This window comes from Cyprinodon tularosa, unplaced genomic scaffold (genome assembly GCF_016077235.1).
Source record: "Cyprinodon tularosa strain WSP-4 unplaced genomic scaffold, ASM1607723v1 ctg343, whole genome shotgun sequence".
Lineage (NCBI taxonomy): Eukaryota > Metazoa > Chordata > Actinopteri > Cyprinodontiformes > Cyprinodontidae > Cyprinodon > Cyprinodon tularosa.
In genome coordinates this window covers 914,876-932,909 of record NW_024039056.1, presented here as the reverse complement: position 1 = coordinate 932,909, position 18,034 = coordinate 914,876, and the positions used below count along the sequence as shown (strand labels likewise).

Genomic DNA, 18,034 nt, shown 5'->3' with positions numbered 1-18,034 from the left:
AAAACCTAAAAAATACTTCAGAAAAGGAAAATCCTGCTGCCAGCCAAACATGGTCATGGGCCCAAAAACTGATGAAGCCATGAATTCAGCATTTTACCTATAAAGTAGAACAGTCTGGCTTTCCATTTCTTTTTTTTTTGCATCTCTGAATGGCTCTAAAATAACATGGAGCTTTGGGGAGAGGTTCAAGTCAGGGTCCATTTTAGAGTCACTAATATGGAATGATTTAAAACAATTCTGGAAACAGTGGACTATCATTTCCTTCAGAACAATAAAGATAAAAACAAACCATGATTGACAGTTAAGCTTGGTTTATGCTTGACCCTTCTAAATAACATAATTTCTGGCTTCCTTGAAACGTAATATCTTTGAGATTAGTAGTTAATAGAGGTGAGTATTGGCATGAGTGTTGCGATTCGATACATGTCGCGATACTTGGGTCACGATACGATATTATCACGATATTGCAGTATCACTATATATTGCCATATTTTCCCCAGCTATCAAAATCAAATGATGAGATAAAACAGCAAGTGCTGTATATTTTCATCAGAAAATATTGATTAGGTATTATTATCCATGTTGTTTTGGGTTTTCTTCCACTGTGACTGCCTCAAATACAGATTTGGTGCTGCACGCACAGTTAAAGGGCTCCACAGCGCTTTCTGCCAGAGTGGTGGTGCAGAGGTAGCCCATTTTCCCATCAATGTTTTATGTAACCATTTTTTTTTTATCGATACTAAGAAGTGAAAGATTGATATTATATTGGGCAGCCGAATATCATGATATATCGCCAAAACGATTATTTCCCACACCCCTAGTAGTTAATGCTCTAATTTTGTTTTTTAGTGCAAAATGTCTAAAATATAATCTATATGAGAATTAACATATGCACCTATGATGGTGAGGGTGAAGTTGTGGTTGCTGCAGACGTGTCCAGCTGCGTTTTTGGCACAGCAGTAGTAAAGGCCGCTGTCGTCCAGACCGGCGCTCTGAATGGTCAGAGTTCTCTCTTTGTTGTTGATCTGATGGCTGCTTTCAGTCAGCTTCACTCCATCTTTGAACCACTGGCAGGTCGGCCTAAAGGGGGACGAGGGCAGAGGGTCCACAGGTGAGGTAAGGAGAAAAGGTGAGACATGTTCTTCACTTTAGATGCCTGCTGTGGAAGGGAAGGCTTACCGTGGGTGTCCATCGATGTGGCAGCGTAATGTGACCGTGGTAGAGCTCTCAATTTCCCCATCAGAAACCGGCTCCTTCAAAGTCACACCACCGCTTTCCAGCCCTGCAAAGAGAAACAAAGAGCTGAGTCCAGAAGGAGAAAAAAAAATTTATAAAGTGGTCAATCTATCATCTGTTAACACAGGAAACGCTTCGAAACAAATGGAAGCAACAGCAATGAGCAAAATGGGAAACATCACCAAGACAACCAGAGGCACGGCACCAAGCAACAACAGCTCTAGTTCTGTTTACATCAGCGTACCGCTGCTCTCCGCAGAGTGAGATGGGCTTTAACCGAGGCTGTTAAGGTGAACGCAAGCAACTAGACAATAAGAAATATATCATCTGAATGTGAATGAATACTTTGAAAAGATTTGAGACTCGGAAAATTAAATAAAATCATAAAAACTTCCTGATAAAGCAAGTCTGGACTTCTACAGAATGTTGGAGATAATGTTCCAGCAAATGCACAGAAGGAAAGGATGTAAACTTGATTAGCTGTGCTCAAGTGATGGAAAAAAGAGGGGAAAGGAAAGAAAAAAGGAGCTGAAGATGGTGAAGTCATTTGTTGCAAAGAATAAAATGTAGGCAAGGGGAATAAAAACGTTATAAATTAAATGCACAGTGGAAAAGATGACCCAGTCCACTGGCCTATTTATATCAAGCTTGCAAAACTCAAGGCAGCGATCTAGTCAAGTATCCTCTCCCATTCATGTCCAACGAGGACCGACTGTGATTCTCATCAGGCACCAGAGCTCTCATCTCCTTATCAAATAAAAAAAGTACTTTCCTCTGGTAAACCTAGAGTTGTAAAAAGAAACTAAAATAACACAAAGGTTATATCAATCTGAGTGAAAAACAGACCAATACGGTAATATTTGAAGCAAATTAAGGAAGCGCAATGAAAAAAAAAACAATTCAATTTATCGAGAAAAAAAATGAAACAAAAAAATAAACATAGACAGCTTATTATTTTTTGCTTAGTTGCATTTACTGCACCGTGGAAAACCCAACTAGAGAGAATACCTCACAAAAAAAACTTTTCTAAATATGTGTAAGCCACCAAATGAATCTGTTTTCACTTTAAAATCTAAGAAAAACATGCAATTAATTCATACTGTAGATGGGCAATTTATCAAATACATATAATTGCATTTAGAGTTTTCAAAATACTAAAATGTCTCACTTTTCGATAGCATGGGAATAAAATTTGCCAAATAATTAAAAGGCATGAAACCACTTATTAACATGAAAAGGTCACTTGTGCTTTTCAATCTAAACATGAAATGTACTCAGATAAAACACAATTAGCCAATATTTTTAAGTTATTTGAGTTATTTTATTTCTTTTAATGTGCAAATAATAAAGAAATTGAAAATTAACGATTGCAAAAATATGCAAACAGTATCAATAGCATACCAAATTACAGTGTTTGATTGCCTGACTGCATATCAATGTGCTATACCTCCTTTGCAAAGGACCGCTTAAATAAAATATATGCAAGACCATCACATTACAATTTTTAGTGCAAGCAAATAATCTATAAGTTTAAGCCTGAGGAAAGCAGACTGAACAACAAAGAAGTCTTCTCTTTTGGTCCCAAACAAAATACAATCCCACCTAGCTGGATTTCCCCCTCTGCGCTTCGCTTACTGTACAAATATTTACATCTTCCAGCAAGTGCAGACAGTAGCTAAATGTTATTTATGCCCTTAAGTAGAAGCATGAAAAATGGCAACTCTATATGCTGTGGTGTTGTATAATCACGACTCTGTTAGAGTTCCTGTGCATGCACACTGAGCATGTTTTTATGCATCACATTCCACTGGAGTTCAGATCCATTCCTACGGCCAGTGGCTTGATGGTACACTGGGATCATCTATGAAATATGCATGGTATGAGCCAACCTGAGACAGCAAAGGAGAGGAAGGAAAAGCTCCCCTCTGAGGTCAGATGGGGCGTTAGAGGAAGACCTATCAGAAAGAATTACAGTAACTTGGCAAAGCTCTGCACCCTGAGGTATCATAGCAAACCGGCTCTACGGTAACAAGGCCTCCATTCCTGTTGTTTACCTCTGTGACTGAGCCAGTCGCTGCTCATTAGAGCCTTCTCAAAGCAGATGCCCAGTAACAGTGTGAGCACGCTTGCTCTGCTCTCCAACATGTGTCGTTTAAGGTGTGAGAGACGAGCGGTTTGTGTACAGATGTGTTTGTGGGGAGTGATACACAGATAATGATGCTCTGCCCATAAACACGCCTGCAGATGTACTCAAATTATAACAATGCTTCAAGATAGCAATTGGTTGTGTTTCCTGTCCAAGGTCAACAGCTTTGACAACTTTCTGAGGGGGAGGAGGATAACTCTGCTACTAGGACTCGGGGCCAGACACTTAGACAGGCCTGTTATTGGTGCACTGAAAGCAAGAGGGATGAGAAAGGGAATCAGAGACAAGACAGCAGGAAGCAGAAATTATTTGAAGAAAAAAAGAGTGGATGAAAAAAAAAAAGATCTCTTGAGAATAACTATTGAGTTCCCTGCAGAAGTATTTCTAGCCCGTTTTGCCTTGCAAACTGCTCCATATTTACTAGGATGTTTTTGACAGGGTAAAGAAGCACATGGTATTTAACTGGAAGGAGTGAGTTGCCATTGAAAGGATGAATTAAATGAATTCTTGTGTATATTCTTATTACAGCAAGACGTTTTTTTACTATTAAAGCTGCAAGTGTCTTTTTAGCATCCCGCTATCAGCTTTGCCCTCTTTTCTAGTTTCTGATTAAATCTTCATCCAACAGCTTAAATTCTTTCCAACCAGTTGAAAAACTTTCTCTTCTCAACAAAAAAAAAGCACATTTAACACCTCTAAGATTTTCTGATTAACATTCAATTGGCATTTTACACTCTAGGTCTCGTTTTGTCTCAACAATTTTGGCACCAACGTTTTTCATTGCAGGTCACTTTATGTCACATATCCCTCCAACCCCCAGCAAAGCTCCATTCACAGCTCAAATTTCTTCAGCTGTCATCTGCAAACAGAAGGTACTCTTTCATAATCTTTTTTTTTTTTTTATCCTTGTAATCCTCTCAGAATGCTTGACTAACTGTTGGAGCGGGCCTGCCTGCTAACGCCATAATTAGGGGTGTATAATTATTATGTTGGAAGGCAGAACAGGAAGCGGCATCTACATGGGATATCTGTGAGGCCGATGCGTCACTCATTCATAGGTCAGCATTCAGTTGAATAAGGGCTACTTTTATTCAAAGAGGTGATTTGTTGCCATGGCAAAGGGTCTCTGCAACAGTAAAACACTGTGTGAACGTTGTTACCTTGAGAGGAAGTGGGAGGATTTGACTGACAGAGCCATATGTGTGTTCCTATACTGTAAACATTAACGCAGTCTGAGTAATCTTAACCAGCTGTTCAGAAGGATCTGATTTTATCAGCTGTGTGTGACAGACGTCCTCATGTAGAGCTGAGGGAATGCAGGGAGTAAAAACCATCATTAAGATCTATAAAGTCTGATAGGAGGCGGAAAGGTGGAGCTGCCATGGTGGCTTCTGCTTGTAAAATTAAGGTTAAGAACATTTGCTGTGTGTCCAAAGCAAAGAAGATGCCCTCATGTGTAAACAGGGATGCACTTTCAGATTTGAACCTAAAAAAGCATCTGATTGCTCACATTATTTCAGTTTTGGCCAGCATCTTGTCAGAGACGCACGCAAAGTTTTGCCTGGAGGAACAACTAATGTGGTTCTGACAGAAAGGAGCCGGTGACCGAACAGAACAAAAGGGTTGAGGACGGGGGCTAAAACCTCTATTAGAGAAAACAGAGGGGGGGATCATTTCTACCCCCAGGAATAGCCCACCCACCAATGAAGGGGAGATGAATTAACTCTCACTCCTCGGTGGGGGATGGGCAGCGCTTCAGGTCCAGATACAGTGCAGGCGGAGCACCCCCACCTCTCCTTACAACCTACATTCACTGCCATGCACGCAAACTTGCATACGCATCAGTGAATGCTCATGAAGGAGAAAAGCAAAGGGGGACAAACATTAAAGCTGTACAGGGTTTCATCGTCCAATTAATGCATGTTGTGTAAATATGGCACACTCTGTCAAAACATGGTTGGATCCTCCTACAGAGATGATGGCAACTTGTAGCATAAAGACATGACTCGCTTAAAAGGGATTCCTGTACTTCACTACAGTCTTTCAAATGCATATTTTCCTGGAAAACCCAGAATAATTTCTTTAAAAACAAATATTTTAATTTATTGGGAATTTTTCCAGTAATATTAGGGAAAAAATCTTCTTCCCTTGCATATATGTGTAAGAGCAAAAAGAAAAGGCCTGATAACTGTCATCAATAACAAGTTTTAATAAAGCTTGTTAAAGGATATTGCTGAAAAGAAACTGCAGAAAAAAAAATCTAGATATTTTTAACCGAATGCCACTGAATGCTTCTATAAACACCGACACCTACAAAAAAAAACTATTGGTGAACACAATTTTCTTTACAAACCAAAAAAAGCAGTACTTTTATAAATTCAGCACCGATTCTTCACATTAATTTTGCACACATCTAATCAAAGCATTTTTATAATAGGGCCCTGATTAAATTTTAACTTCTTATCCATGCTGTGAATAGTGATGGGATGTAAGCTGGGTTGAAAAGCCAATTTCTTCAAATCACTTCATCTTAATTTAACATGCCCTCATTTGAGAATGATGGTCAGGCTCTGCATATAATATTTGCTGATATAACAAATATAAATTTCCTCTTTTTTTTCACCTTTTAAAATTACATTGAGAGTTAAAGAGAAACTGGAACGGCCAATATAGCTTCCCGTCTGCGTGATCTCAACCTCTCTGCTCGCTGCATTCAAACAGCTGAAAATGTTGGTGATTAATTTCATCATTGTCATGTTTATGAAACAATAGAACGTATAATTTCTGTCAGTTTTGTCCATAAACAGAAAACCAATTAGAACAGCATGGAAATGATCAACAAGTCATATAAAAACAAAGTGCAAACCTGCTGAAGTTAGCATAACATTTCAGCTATTTCCTAAGCGTTGACATCACTGTGAGCTGGAGAAAGACCGCTCTTTACGTTGTGGAAACAGACGTATCTTAAAATTAAATATCTTAAGCTAAAGTATACTTTTCCTATTGTATTAAATGTAAGCATATTAAAGGTGTCCTGCAGAAAGTCCAGTTAAAACTAAAATCTCTTTTCAAAAAACTACATTTTGTCCCACTTAACTCACGTTTGGAAGTGTGTTAAGTGGGACAAAAATCAGGAAGTTGATGTAAAACATCTAAAAGTGATAAACTAGTGAGCTTTTACACATATAGAAAACATTTATTGTTACTCTAAAGTTGGATAAAACCATATGAAAAAAACCCTATAAACTATAAAGAAATACTTCTCGTCTTGAACGCCTCTGATTAGGGGACAAAATGACAATTAAAAGATATCTATTATTAAAACCCTGAAATCAGCAGGGTGTGCACTTAATTTTTTTTTTTTTTGTAATATATCAAATATCTTTTCATAATCTCATTAGAGATCAAACATCAACTCTATATCCCTGAGGGTGTTAAATTTTTGAGGTAAAAAGATCATCCTAATGATTCATTGTGGATAAATTGAATGGTGACATTTTGATACAGTGTTTTTTTTTCATGCTACAAAACATTTGGGCAAAGTTTCATCTCTAAGAAAGAAAAAAAAAGAAACAATTTATGTTATTTAAAGTTCAAGAGATTTTCTGCATTCGACAGGTCGCACATTTTTAAGAACTGGAGGCAAATGTGAAATGGTCATCACAATATTGCTGTTTAGAACATACCACTCACAAAGGACAAGGGGTGAGTATTGGCATGGGTGTTGCAAACGATACGCGTCACAATACTTGGGTCACAATGCGCTATTATCACTATATTGCAATATCACTATATTGCCATATTTTTTCCAGCTATCAAATTAAATGTATAAATAAAAAAAAACAAGTTCTGTATATATTCAGAAGATATTGATCATTTAGATATTTTAGTATCCATGTTGATTGGGGGTTGAATCAGTCCACATCTTCCACAGTGTTTGCCTAAACTACAGATATGGCATCGTGCCGCACAGCAAAAGGGCTCCACATCTGCCAGAGTGGTGGTGGAGATTTAACCCATTTTCCCTCATTGTTTTTAGGTAAAAATGTTTGTACTAGGAACTAAAAGATTGATATTATTTTGGGCAGCTGAAATTCCTGATGTATCCGCAAATTCTTTCCCATACCTCTACAAAGGGCAGCTTGGTTTGTAATATTTGGTTAAGTCCAATGCAAGCAAATGTTTATTTTTTTTATATAACTTTTATTTTTCCTGGTAAGAAATCCGTTGTGATTTTGAAATCTGTTTCAGAAGGATGTCCTGGCCTATGAAGGACCAACTCTGCCATATTTAAAAATAAATACAGAAATAAATAAATGCTCAATAAATGTATAAGCATACAATTAATTGCCAACAAAAAAGTGAGACATATATGTATATAACTCTTAATTAGCTTCTTTATTTATTTGCCTTTGTAATATTTACCTTATATATTTTTCTGTCCTTTATAATCTTCAACTTTATTTTTTAATTACTTATATTTTTAAGTATTAATTTATGTGCATGTTATAATATTTCTGTCTGTTTTATTCTTCCTTTGTATTTTTTTTACCTTAGTTATTTCTTCGCCGCTGTTTATTTCTCTATGCCCTTTTTACATTTCTCTATGCATTTATGCCTCATTATGCAAATGAGGAGGGGGTGTGTCCTAGAGAGTCAACTTCTGCTCATTGGTTGGCTTGGCGGTCCATCTTCTTAACTCACAGAGCTCAGAGTACTAAGTTAAATGTTCTCTTTTCTGTTGCTGTTGTTCAATTAAAGTATGTTTTAAGATCATTTGAGGCGAGAACCTTATACTTTTAAGCATCACCATATGGCCCATTCACAGATTTAATGCGTAATTTAAAAGAAAATGTGACGAACTTGAGAGGACCGTGGCAACCAGCGGAGCTCCGAAGCTGACGGCAGCCAGGTCTATAGCCAGGCTATGATGGCGATTTTTTGTTGTATTTGGCAAAGTTTGGCAAAGTCCCTACTCAAGTTCTAATGACTTCAGACTCGACATCAGACTCTCCTCCTGTAGATTCGACCGATGTAGTAAAATGCTAACCAACACGCTTCACACACGGCTATTCCGAGAGAGGGCCGCTGCAGATGGGCTGTGGTTAGACCTGGCTGCCGTCAGCTTCGGAGCTTTGCTGGTTGCCACGGTCCTCTCAAGTTCGTCACATTTTCTTTTAAATTACGCATTAAATCTGTGAATGGGCCATATGGTGATGCTTAACAGTATAAGGTTCTCGCCTCAAATGATCTTAAAACGTACTTTTATTGAACAACAGCAACAGAAAAGAGAAAATTTAACTTAGTACTCTGAGCTCTGTGAGTTAAGAAGATGGACCGCCAAGCCAACCAATGAGCAGAAGTTGACTCTCTAGGACACACCCCCTCCTCATTTGCATAATGAGACAGAAATACATAGAGAAATGTAAAAATGGCAGAGAGAAATGTAAAAAGGGCATAGATTAATGTAAAAAGGGCATAGAGAAATGTAAAAAGGGCAGAGAGAAATGTAAAAAGGGCAGAGAGAAATAAACAGCGGCGAAGAAATAACTAAGGTAAAAAAATACAAAGGAAGAATAAAACAGACAAAAATATTATAACATGCACATAAATAAATACTTAAAAATATAAGTAATTAAAAAATAAAGTTGAAGATTATAAAGGACAGAAAAATAAATAAGGTAAATATTACAAAGGCAAATAAATAAAGAAGCTAATTAAGAGTTATATACATTTATGTCTCACTTTTTTGTTGGCAATTAATTGTATGCTTATACATTTATTGAGCATTTATTTATTTCTGTATTTATTTTTAAATATGGCAGAGTTGGTCCTTCATACTGGCCAAGATGTTCAAGTTGCAAACAAGTCATTACATGTACAGGGATACAGCACTGTAAATCATTACTTTGGCTTCATGTGACTTAATCTTCATTAGACAGAATGCTAAAGCTTACTTAGAGGTGGAGACATAGTGATGATTAAAGAGGAAGAAAAGAGAGAAAGTGTCAGAATAAATATTCTTGTCATAATTTCCAGCAACAGCATTGCAGTTCTTTTTTTCTGCCATCCTACAGGCCTTCAGAGAAAGTATATTTAATAAAGTTGGGTTAAGAGTTTTCCTAGTGGTTTTTAACCGTTATGACACTTTGCTTCTTCTAAACTTTAACATGTAGCAAAATAAAGAGCTGATTTTATATAAACTAAATAAAAACCTTTTATTTAAAAAAAAAAACGTATTTTAAACGTGTTTGAATAATGTTAAACAACCTTGCAGACAAATGCAGTTTATTCTGGAGAAGAACTGGCACTTCCTGTCTAACTTGTTCCTTTATGGTTTTAATCACTGTCAGTGAGTCAGTTGACATTTATTGACACAATGGATGATCTGCAGGTCTGACATGGCTGCAGCCATCTTCAAATTCAAAACCTGACACTCCTCTCTGGTCTCTTTGAGTAAAACTAAGCATTTAAAGATGGTCTTCAAAAAGAACAAAAGAAAGGGAAAAAAAAATCTTTCACTTCGTCTCCTGTATGCGAAGAGAGGGAGGTCTGGACTCACATCTGTTTCTTTAATCAGTCTTTGAACAAGTATCATCACTGCAAAGGAAAACCTCCTGAAACCATCTGAATGTAACCAAAGAGGAGAACACGTTCCAGATGGAGACATTTTTCATCCTGTTTTCATTTTTTTATCCCCTTTTGCTGCCATCTCTACAAAGATTCAAACAAACAAAAGGCTTTTCAGCACCAACTGGTACCCGAAGGCTCTGTGTTATTTATCCCACAGAGAGCCTGGTTCAATTCCCCTGGCATCTTCTGAAACAAGGAGAGCCACTCATGTTCAGTTATGAGGTTAAACTAAATTAAGAGGCTGCTGTGTCTCCTGTCTAAAACGGGACAAAAAGTTTACAAAGCAGCAGAGTGAAAGAGCCTGAGCAGAAAGGGGCTGTAATGAACCAAATCTAAATAATTATATAGCCAGGAGGTAAGTTGCACTCGCCAGTGAGTTCTCGACAAAAGGCTTTTGAAAGTATATGGGAAAAGACAGTGTTACACAACAGGGAGGAAAACACAAGCAACGAGAAACACATGGTTGGTGGCGCATGTATCTAGTTTCCAGTAGAAAAAAGGAGCCAGAAAGAAAAAAAGCAACAAGGTGGAAACATTCCTCCAACTCATAAAATCCGTCATCTAATATGCTGGCTTTTGTTCATTTCTTTTTAAACCAGACACTAAAGGCTGACCTGGGTGTTATTACCAGTAAATATGTTACAGAAATGTCCATATCTTATGGTCTTTTTTATTTTAACATTTTGTTACATTAAAACTATGCATTTTGTATGAGATGCAGAGGAAATGGAAAATGTGTGGAAGTAAATGCTCAGATGAGATGAGATAAACATTTTGATTTCTGGCCATCATGGAGAAAGCCATTTGTGGTTAACAGAAAAAAACACCAAAAAAAAGCTAAAGCCCGGCGTACACTGTTCGATTTTCTCTCGATCGGGCCGACTTTCAGCCTGATCGTGCGTCGTGTAGTGTACAGGGTGTACAGCGGCGATCAGCCTCTCACGACCACTTCCCCATCAGGAATCATGAGGTCAGGAGAAAATCAAACATGTTATATTTTTTCCAAACATATAAATCAAAAAACATGAAAATCAAATGTTTAATTTTCTGCCGACCGTCTGGGTAAATCGCTCAGTGAGCATGCGCGAATACAAGGATTCTTCTGTAAACACAGAAGTGTAGCATTGATGCAATGAGTGAAATGTAGTTCTGTCTGTAAAATTGACAGACCGTAGTAGCCACGTTGGCTCAGCCAATTCATTTTTCCAAATACGTTGACGCTTTTTCTTTTTAGGGCTTTTAGCACAAATTTGCACAAATTGCCAAGGCAGCGCGTTTCACTCTAGTGAGCTTAATAGTCCCCTTATTTTTGTTTGGCTTTCGGATAGATGAGTCAAAAAAGCTCCATCTCACTGCGGAGCCGAGTCCAACGTGCTTTTTAGTCGTGCAGTGTAAGCAGATAGATCGCATGAGAGCTACGGGCCGAACATAAATCTGCTGCTCACAACGACTGAAAAAAACCTCACAGTGTATGCCCGGCTTAAGAGATCACATCATTCCCATGGTGAGACACAGTAGTGGTAGGATCATGCTGCGGGATGCTTTTCTCTAAACGGGAAGCTGGTTAGAAGATGGATTAAACTAAATACGGAGAAGGTTCCCTCACCAAAAGGACAACAAAACTAAATGTATTACCAGAGCTTTAATTGAAGAGTCTAAATTACTTTGCTGGAATGGTCCAGTCAAAGTAAATATCTTAATCCAATTAAAAACTGCTGACAAGGCTTTAGAATTGCTGCTTGCTTTCAAATATGACTGTGCTGGAGGTTTTCCAGCTAATAGAGACATGACAGAATGTAAATTAAAAAAAAATTTGAGATTTCCCTCATTTAAATGCATTCAATATTAAAAGAATAAAAACTCACATTTAATATTGAAGGAGGCCGTGGTGGACAACAGAAGTTCTCCAGTAGCAGAATTTGACGCCCGGCAGCTGAAGTTTCCTGCATCCAGCTGTCGATCCACCGAGATGAACTTAAGGTTGCTCCCCTCTTGAAAGCGCCTCTCTGTGTTTTTCAGACGGCTGTCGTCTTTATACCAAATGTACGTGATGTTGGCGGGATCGCTGACTTCACAGCGCAGCATGGCGCTGCGGCCGTGCAAAGCATCCTGGGACTTGGGCTCCTTGGTGAACTGGAATGAAATGGCCTGAATGGACAGAACTAAAAAAAAAGAAAGAAAATGGAGAGGGAGAAAGATAGAGGAAAGTAAATGACAAGAGGATTAGGACTGGGCAGCTGTTAACATTTTATAGCTTTTTTCCATTCATTAAGCGTATGCCACAGCAACCACTTAGCCTTGTGGAAGAATGTGATGTTGAGACAATAATGACTTGGCGTAAATTATTATGTTGTAAAACCATCAGACTCAACATGGAGGACGGTTTTTACTTTCCTAGTCATGATGCTTTGGTTTGAGCGGATAACATCACAGTCGTGGATGAAATTAGATCAGGAGATGCGAAAAACAACCCGTGTTCTCCTGCTCTCTTAAAACTTATTTTTACTTCATGATCCTATAAACAGGTTCTGTCTCGGCTTCATTTACTCCTTTTAGCCACATCTAAAATTTAGATAATAGGGGTTGTGTGCAGTTTAGAGTAAACAGTTTTTGATTTGTACAATATTAAAAATAGCTGATCTCGAGATACATTGAGCAAAATGTATTATTAGTAGCATAATCCCATACAGAGAATTTCTATAATTAATAAAAGCTATTTTTATACGTTTAATGTGCTTACAAATTACTCAGAATACATGGGAACCTTTAATGCCGTCAATTTCTTAAGTATTCCTTAAAAAAGTAAGAAGAGGATAAAGTGCCAGTGGTTTTCATCAGACAGGAAATAGCCAAAAGAAAAGAGCTAACATCCTAAACTGCTAATATATGTAGTCAGAGCAACACTTTTTAGATGTCAAACAAGCAGAACTCTAATAAACAACGTTACATTAATGCATAAGGAGAATCAAGGAAAGAGGAGCAAAAAAAAAAAAAAAGTTAAAAAGTTGACCATATCATAACAATAAGGATACCAGAAAAAACTGCCTTTTCTCTCCTACCATCACAAACATAAACCAGGAGAGCTTGCTAGGCCCAAATATGATTTTTACTGCAACAAAGCTTTGGTCAGACTATGAAAACATCACTAAAAGATGCATGAGGTCCACGCAAACAGATTAAAGAGTCCTGCATACTAACAAAGTCCAACATTTTTTTCAGTCTTCATATTCAAGCATACCCATCCCTACATTTCTCACGAAAAATACGTTCATTTTCCACACTTTCATTGTAATTTGGCACCTTTCACCATCTTTTCCCTCACAGAGCACCCGTTAGTGAGACCAACAGAGCAGCTGAGATGTTGTGGGTCTTTGCGACTAGTTGCTCTAAGCAGTGTGAAGCTGTCAGCTTTTGCCTAGCGAGTTTCATCGGCTCGGTTTCACAAATAAAACAGTTCAGTATGAATAATCGCTCTTGTTAGAGACATCACACATGTGGTTGTAAAACCTTTTTTTCTGTGCACCTTTCACACAGACATCCGAGGACATGTCTGCACAAGTAAAGAGGACTTTTAGTATAAAGATAAAAGCTCCTGAAGCCAATAAAGCTGTTATATGTGTTGTTATACTTAACAGGTTAGGGCTGGCAGTTAAATAGCTATATATCGCGATAATCATATCAACATAAAGTATGTCTGATAAAAACTTCAATCCTGGTATTGAGGGTGATGCTGTTAGAAGAAGGGATTCTAGCCTTTCCTCTCACTGCCAAACTAAGCAAAATTGGTGGTAAAGCTGACCTATTTTTAAAGGTTAAGGGTTTAAATCGGGTTAAGGTTACAATATAAACCTGGACCTCCATTGTCCTTATTTAAATAGGTAAAAACTAAATTCTAATCAGTAATCCTCATTATGAGCAAATATGAAAGGCTTATATGGTGAAACGTTTTTCAGCCAAATGACAGGTCATTGGGTAATACACTAGTGCTGTCCCATAAAGAAGGTAGAAAAAGAAATCAAGTTCACAGAAGAGAAAAAAAGGCATTTGCCTGATATAAAAACAACGAAGCACCAAGGAGTAGATGTAAACATTAAATTATGTAGCTTTTAAAACACTGATTCTCAAAAAAGAACAGTGAAATTGTCAATATTTTTGTCGCTGTAAGTGTTTTATTATGGGTGAGCCTACAGCTGAGCCATTTAAAAACAGAAGTTTAATCTGATGTCAAACAAAAAATGTAGGCTTGAAAAAAGGCTCTTGCATGGTGGAGTAACTGTGATGCTATGGGCTCATTTTAGCTGTGAACAAAGAGCATTTTAAGCTCTGGTGAACAGAGAGAATAACGCCCGAGTGGGTCGGCAGGATGGCAACAACAAAGCAATGGGTTAACAGAGAGGACTCACATTTAGAAGCCTTTATTTGCCAAATCCAAACATTCCTTAATAAATACTGGGTAAATTGAAAGAAAGATACTACTAAAAAGTACTTTTGCCCTTGGTTGCGTTTGGTAGAAGATGCTGTGCGCCTGTACCAGGACGTTACAATGCAAGCCATAATAGACTATTTGTTAAACCATGAGTTTCTAAGTACAAATCTGGTATCAACATTTTCTCCCCTTCAGACTTTGAAAGTGCAACGTTTGAAAAATGGGTTAAAAGAGGATCTGAAAGTGATACAGCCATCAGAACTTCAAAGAGAAGGTCTACTCTGCCTCAGAGCAGTGAAACGGCACAGATCCATCAGCTACATACCAAATTACTTACTGCAAAGCTTTTTACTTGGATGCTGACAAAGGCTGCAGTTTTGGCAAAATGAACACAAAGCAATTCCTTTTATCAAGTTCCTTTTATCAGATGAAAAGAATAAAATGGCACCACAAATATTTTATAATAAACTTTTCTTGTCGCTCCGACTACAATGCCTCTTGATGTTTGAGCAACCGCCAGAGGGAACTGCTCATTACTATAGTTTACACTGGAGGGATAAGCATAAACATCTAGTAGGAAGTGAAATGTTCTGATTAAACTGCACAAGAATAATGTCAAGGTTTGATTGATTATTCTAATAAAAGGAAGCAAACATTTTAACTGCAGAAAAGCAACTTGTTATGTAAAGAACATGAAAAGAATAATATAGATGCATATTTTCCTTTGTTTGCAAGCAATAAACAGCAAGGAAACTTGAATATGACTTAAAATAAAAGGATAAAAGGGGGCGCTCCTTAAGAACTTCTGTGACTCTGTTTTGGGATCAGCCATCTTTTTTGGAGCTGTCTGTTGGAGCACTAACTCATCTGTAGCTGGATAAGCGGATCAGGAAGGCCAGCTATGTGATTGGATGCCCCCTGGACTCAGTGCCGGAGCTGGGAAACACTAGGATCCTAACTAAATTAACAGCTCTGTTGGATAATGTCACCCACCCCATGCATGAAGCTGTTGCAGAAGTGGAGAGCTCCTTCAGTGACAGACTACTGCACCCTAAATTAAGGGTGTGCAAAATATTCGTCATGATGATGCATCGCGATTCTAATTTTTGTGATCTACTGCATCGATTCTTGAAGGCAAGAATCGATTATAAAAAAAAAAAAAAAAATGAACAAATAAAATACATGGATGGTTGGCGCACATCAGCCAAATCAAGTGGAATACAACTTCCAGTCCTGCAGATGTCGCTGCGGATGTGTTGACGCCCGCTGCCTTGTGTCACAAGCTTTTCCGGCCGCGGGATACTGAGACGAGTCATATGAAATAAAACATGGAGGACACTATGAAAATACGCCCCGCGGCTCCATCACATTTTAAGTCAGATGCTTGGATGCATTTTGGCTTTAAAAACAAAGAAGGTAAAAATGAAATTGATATGATGCACGTCATTTCCAAAAGGGGAAATGTCATACATTTGAATATTTTCGTTTCATTGGTTTAAAGGAGCACTGAGGCCATGTAAACGGCACTGATTATCCTTATTTTGTTATTTTAAGTTTGATGAATCCTAAGATCTTTTTGTCAGTAATAGTAATATTCTGTCCAGTATTTGTTTTCATGGCAACACCTCAAAAAGTTGTTTCAATAAATACAGCTATGTATGAATTCAGTTGCTTTCAGTTATGTATCGATTGAAGACACGATCCAGATCATACCCAGCCAGTCAGCCACTGGTAATGGCTGTATCTTTTTCTTACAGTGTTCAGTGAAAATATCGCAATGCATCGCAATATTTCAAGTATCATGATGCATCGTGATAGAATCGCATCGTGGCATGTGAATCATGATTTGAATCGATTGACTTCTTTGCCAATACCCACCCCTACCCTAAATGCACCAGGGAGCGTTATCACAAATCCTTCCTCCCAGCTGCTGTAAGACCCTATAACCACCACTGTTTCCAATAACCTTAATAAGTTTTTACATTTATGCTGATTTTGCACAGTTTCTATCTTAGTCAGTTAAATAACATGCTGCTGTCATTTTGCACATCTCTGATGTTGCCATTTTCAAATTTCATTACTGTAAAAATGTCCATAGCTGTATATTGGTTATCTATTCTCTAGGTGCAAAGTTGTTATATTGTTAAAACACTTTACAGTGCAATATTTTATTTATCTTTTAACTCTTCCCTATTATGTTATTCTTCTATTCTATTCCATTCTATTCCATTAGAGTAAACAATACAAACCACAAGAGTCAATAACGCTTGAGTGTATCCAATATAAAAATAACATTAAAGCCACAACATTTTTTTAGTAAAGATTTTTGGTATTTTATGTGATAAACCAACACAAGGGCTACAATAGGTTTAAATTTAAAGAAAAACGATACATATTTTTTTCATAATTCTAATAAAGGCTGTTGTACAATTCAGTCTCAAGTCAATAACCTATGGAAGCAGCTTATGCAGCTACTGCTGCTGGTCTTATCAGGTCCGTCTCTACCAGCTTTTCATATCAGATTGATGTCTTAATTTTATTGAGAAAAGTCTGAGCTCAGTAAAACTGAATTTAAAACAAACAAATGTCAATTTTCCACTCTTACCTTTTAAATTGGGTAAATTATTTTAAGTGAAGTCAGGAAAGACTAAGGTCTTATAAACCTTTCCACTGCTTAGACTGCTGCCTCCGCGACCCAGCCCCGGATAAAACAGAAGAATTGAATGAATGGATGCTTTGTTGTAGCTGCTTTTTTTCCCTTTAAAGGCGTAGTTTATTTATTTATTTATTGCAAATATATCTATATATTCTTTTACAATTCTATTGAAAAAGCATCATGCACAGGTTGGCCTTGATAATGCCTTCATAATGCTTTGAATTGTGATTGACAGTCGGCTCGGAGACAATAACTGCAGCTCTGCTTCTTTAGATCATATCTCCTCTTTTTCTACCCAATTATGTCACTCTTATGACACACACTGTGATTCTGTTGGCCTTTTTTCACAGCTGGGGATATTGTTTTATTACCAAACCTTGCTTTAAATGCATTCAGAGCTTTCTCCCTCACCTTCCTGCTCTGTTCCTTGGTCTTTATGATGTGCTCTAATAAAGCTCTGAAACCCTCACAGAACAGCTGTTTTCTAGCAATAGAAATAACAGGTGGGTTACTTACTGATAAGGTGACTTCTGAGGGCAATTGGTCACACCGGCTTTTATTTATGGGCATCAGAGTAAAGGGTGTATTACATGAGAAACACCTGTCACGGTTTTCATATTTCAAATGGTAAAAAGCAACATTGAAACCCCTAAAAATCCCAGAAAAACACACAAAAGTTTTAGACATAAGGTGAAAAAATGTGGAAGAGTACAAGGGGTGTGAATACTTTTGGATAGCATAGGATGAGTGAGATTTGACGCCTTTTGTAGTATCAACAAATGTTGGGGATTTATGGCCAAATGCATACAGCAAAGAGCAATAAATCATCAGTACAACATCTGCTAGTGTTGTATAGAGGTGTTGCATGATTTATTGCACCACGGATTGTAACAACTTCTTACTTTATAAGCAAGCGGCTTTCTAAATATCTTCCCCA

The 18,034-nt window shown here is 37.6% G+C and overlaps 1 protein-coding gene across 1 annotated transcript in view; it reads right to left on the bottom strand.

Annotated features, from left to right (window-relative positions):
* ptk7b (protein tyrosine kinase 7b) overlaps positions 1-18,034 on the bottom strand; it is a 105,399-nt gene that overhangs the window by 24,158 nt on the left and 63,207 nt on the right. The window contains exons 2-4 of the mRNA XM_038294667.1: positions 11,881-12,177; positions 1,180-1,282; positions 896-1,080 (exon numbers count right to left, since the gene is read on the bottom strand). Coding sequence (XP_038150595.1) covers positions 896-1,080; positions 1,180-1,282; positions 11,881-12,177 — 585 coding nt within the window. The remainder of the gene's footprint in view (positions 1-895; positions 1,081-1,179; positions 1,283-11,880; positions 12,178-18,034) is intronic.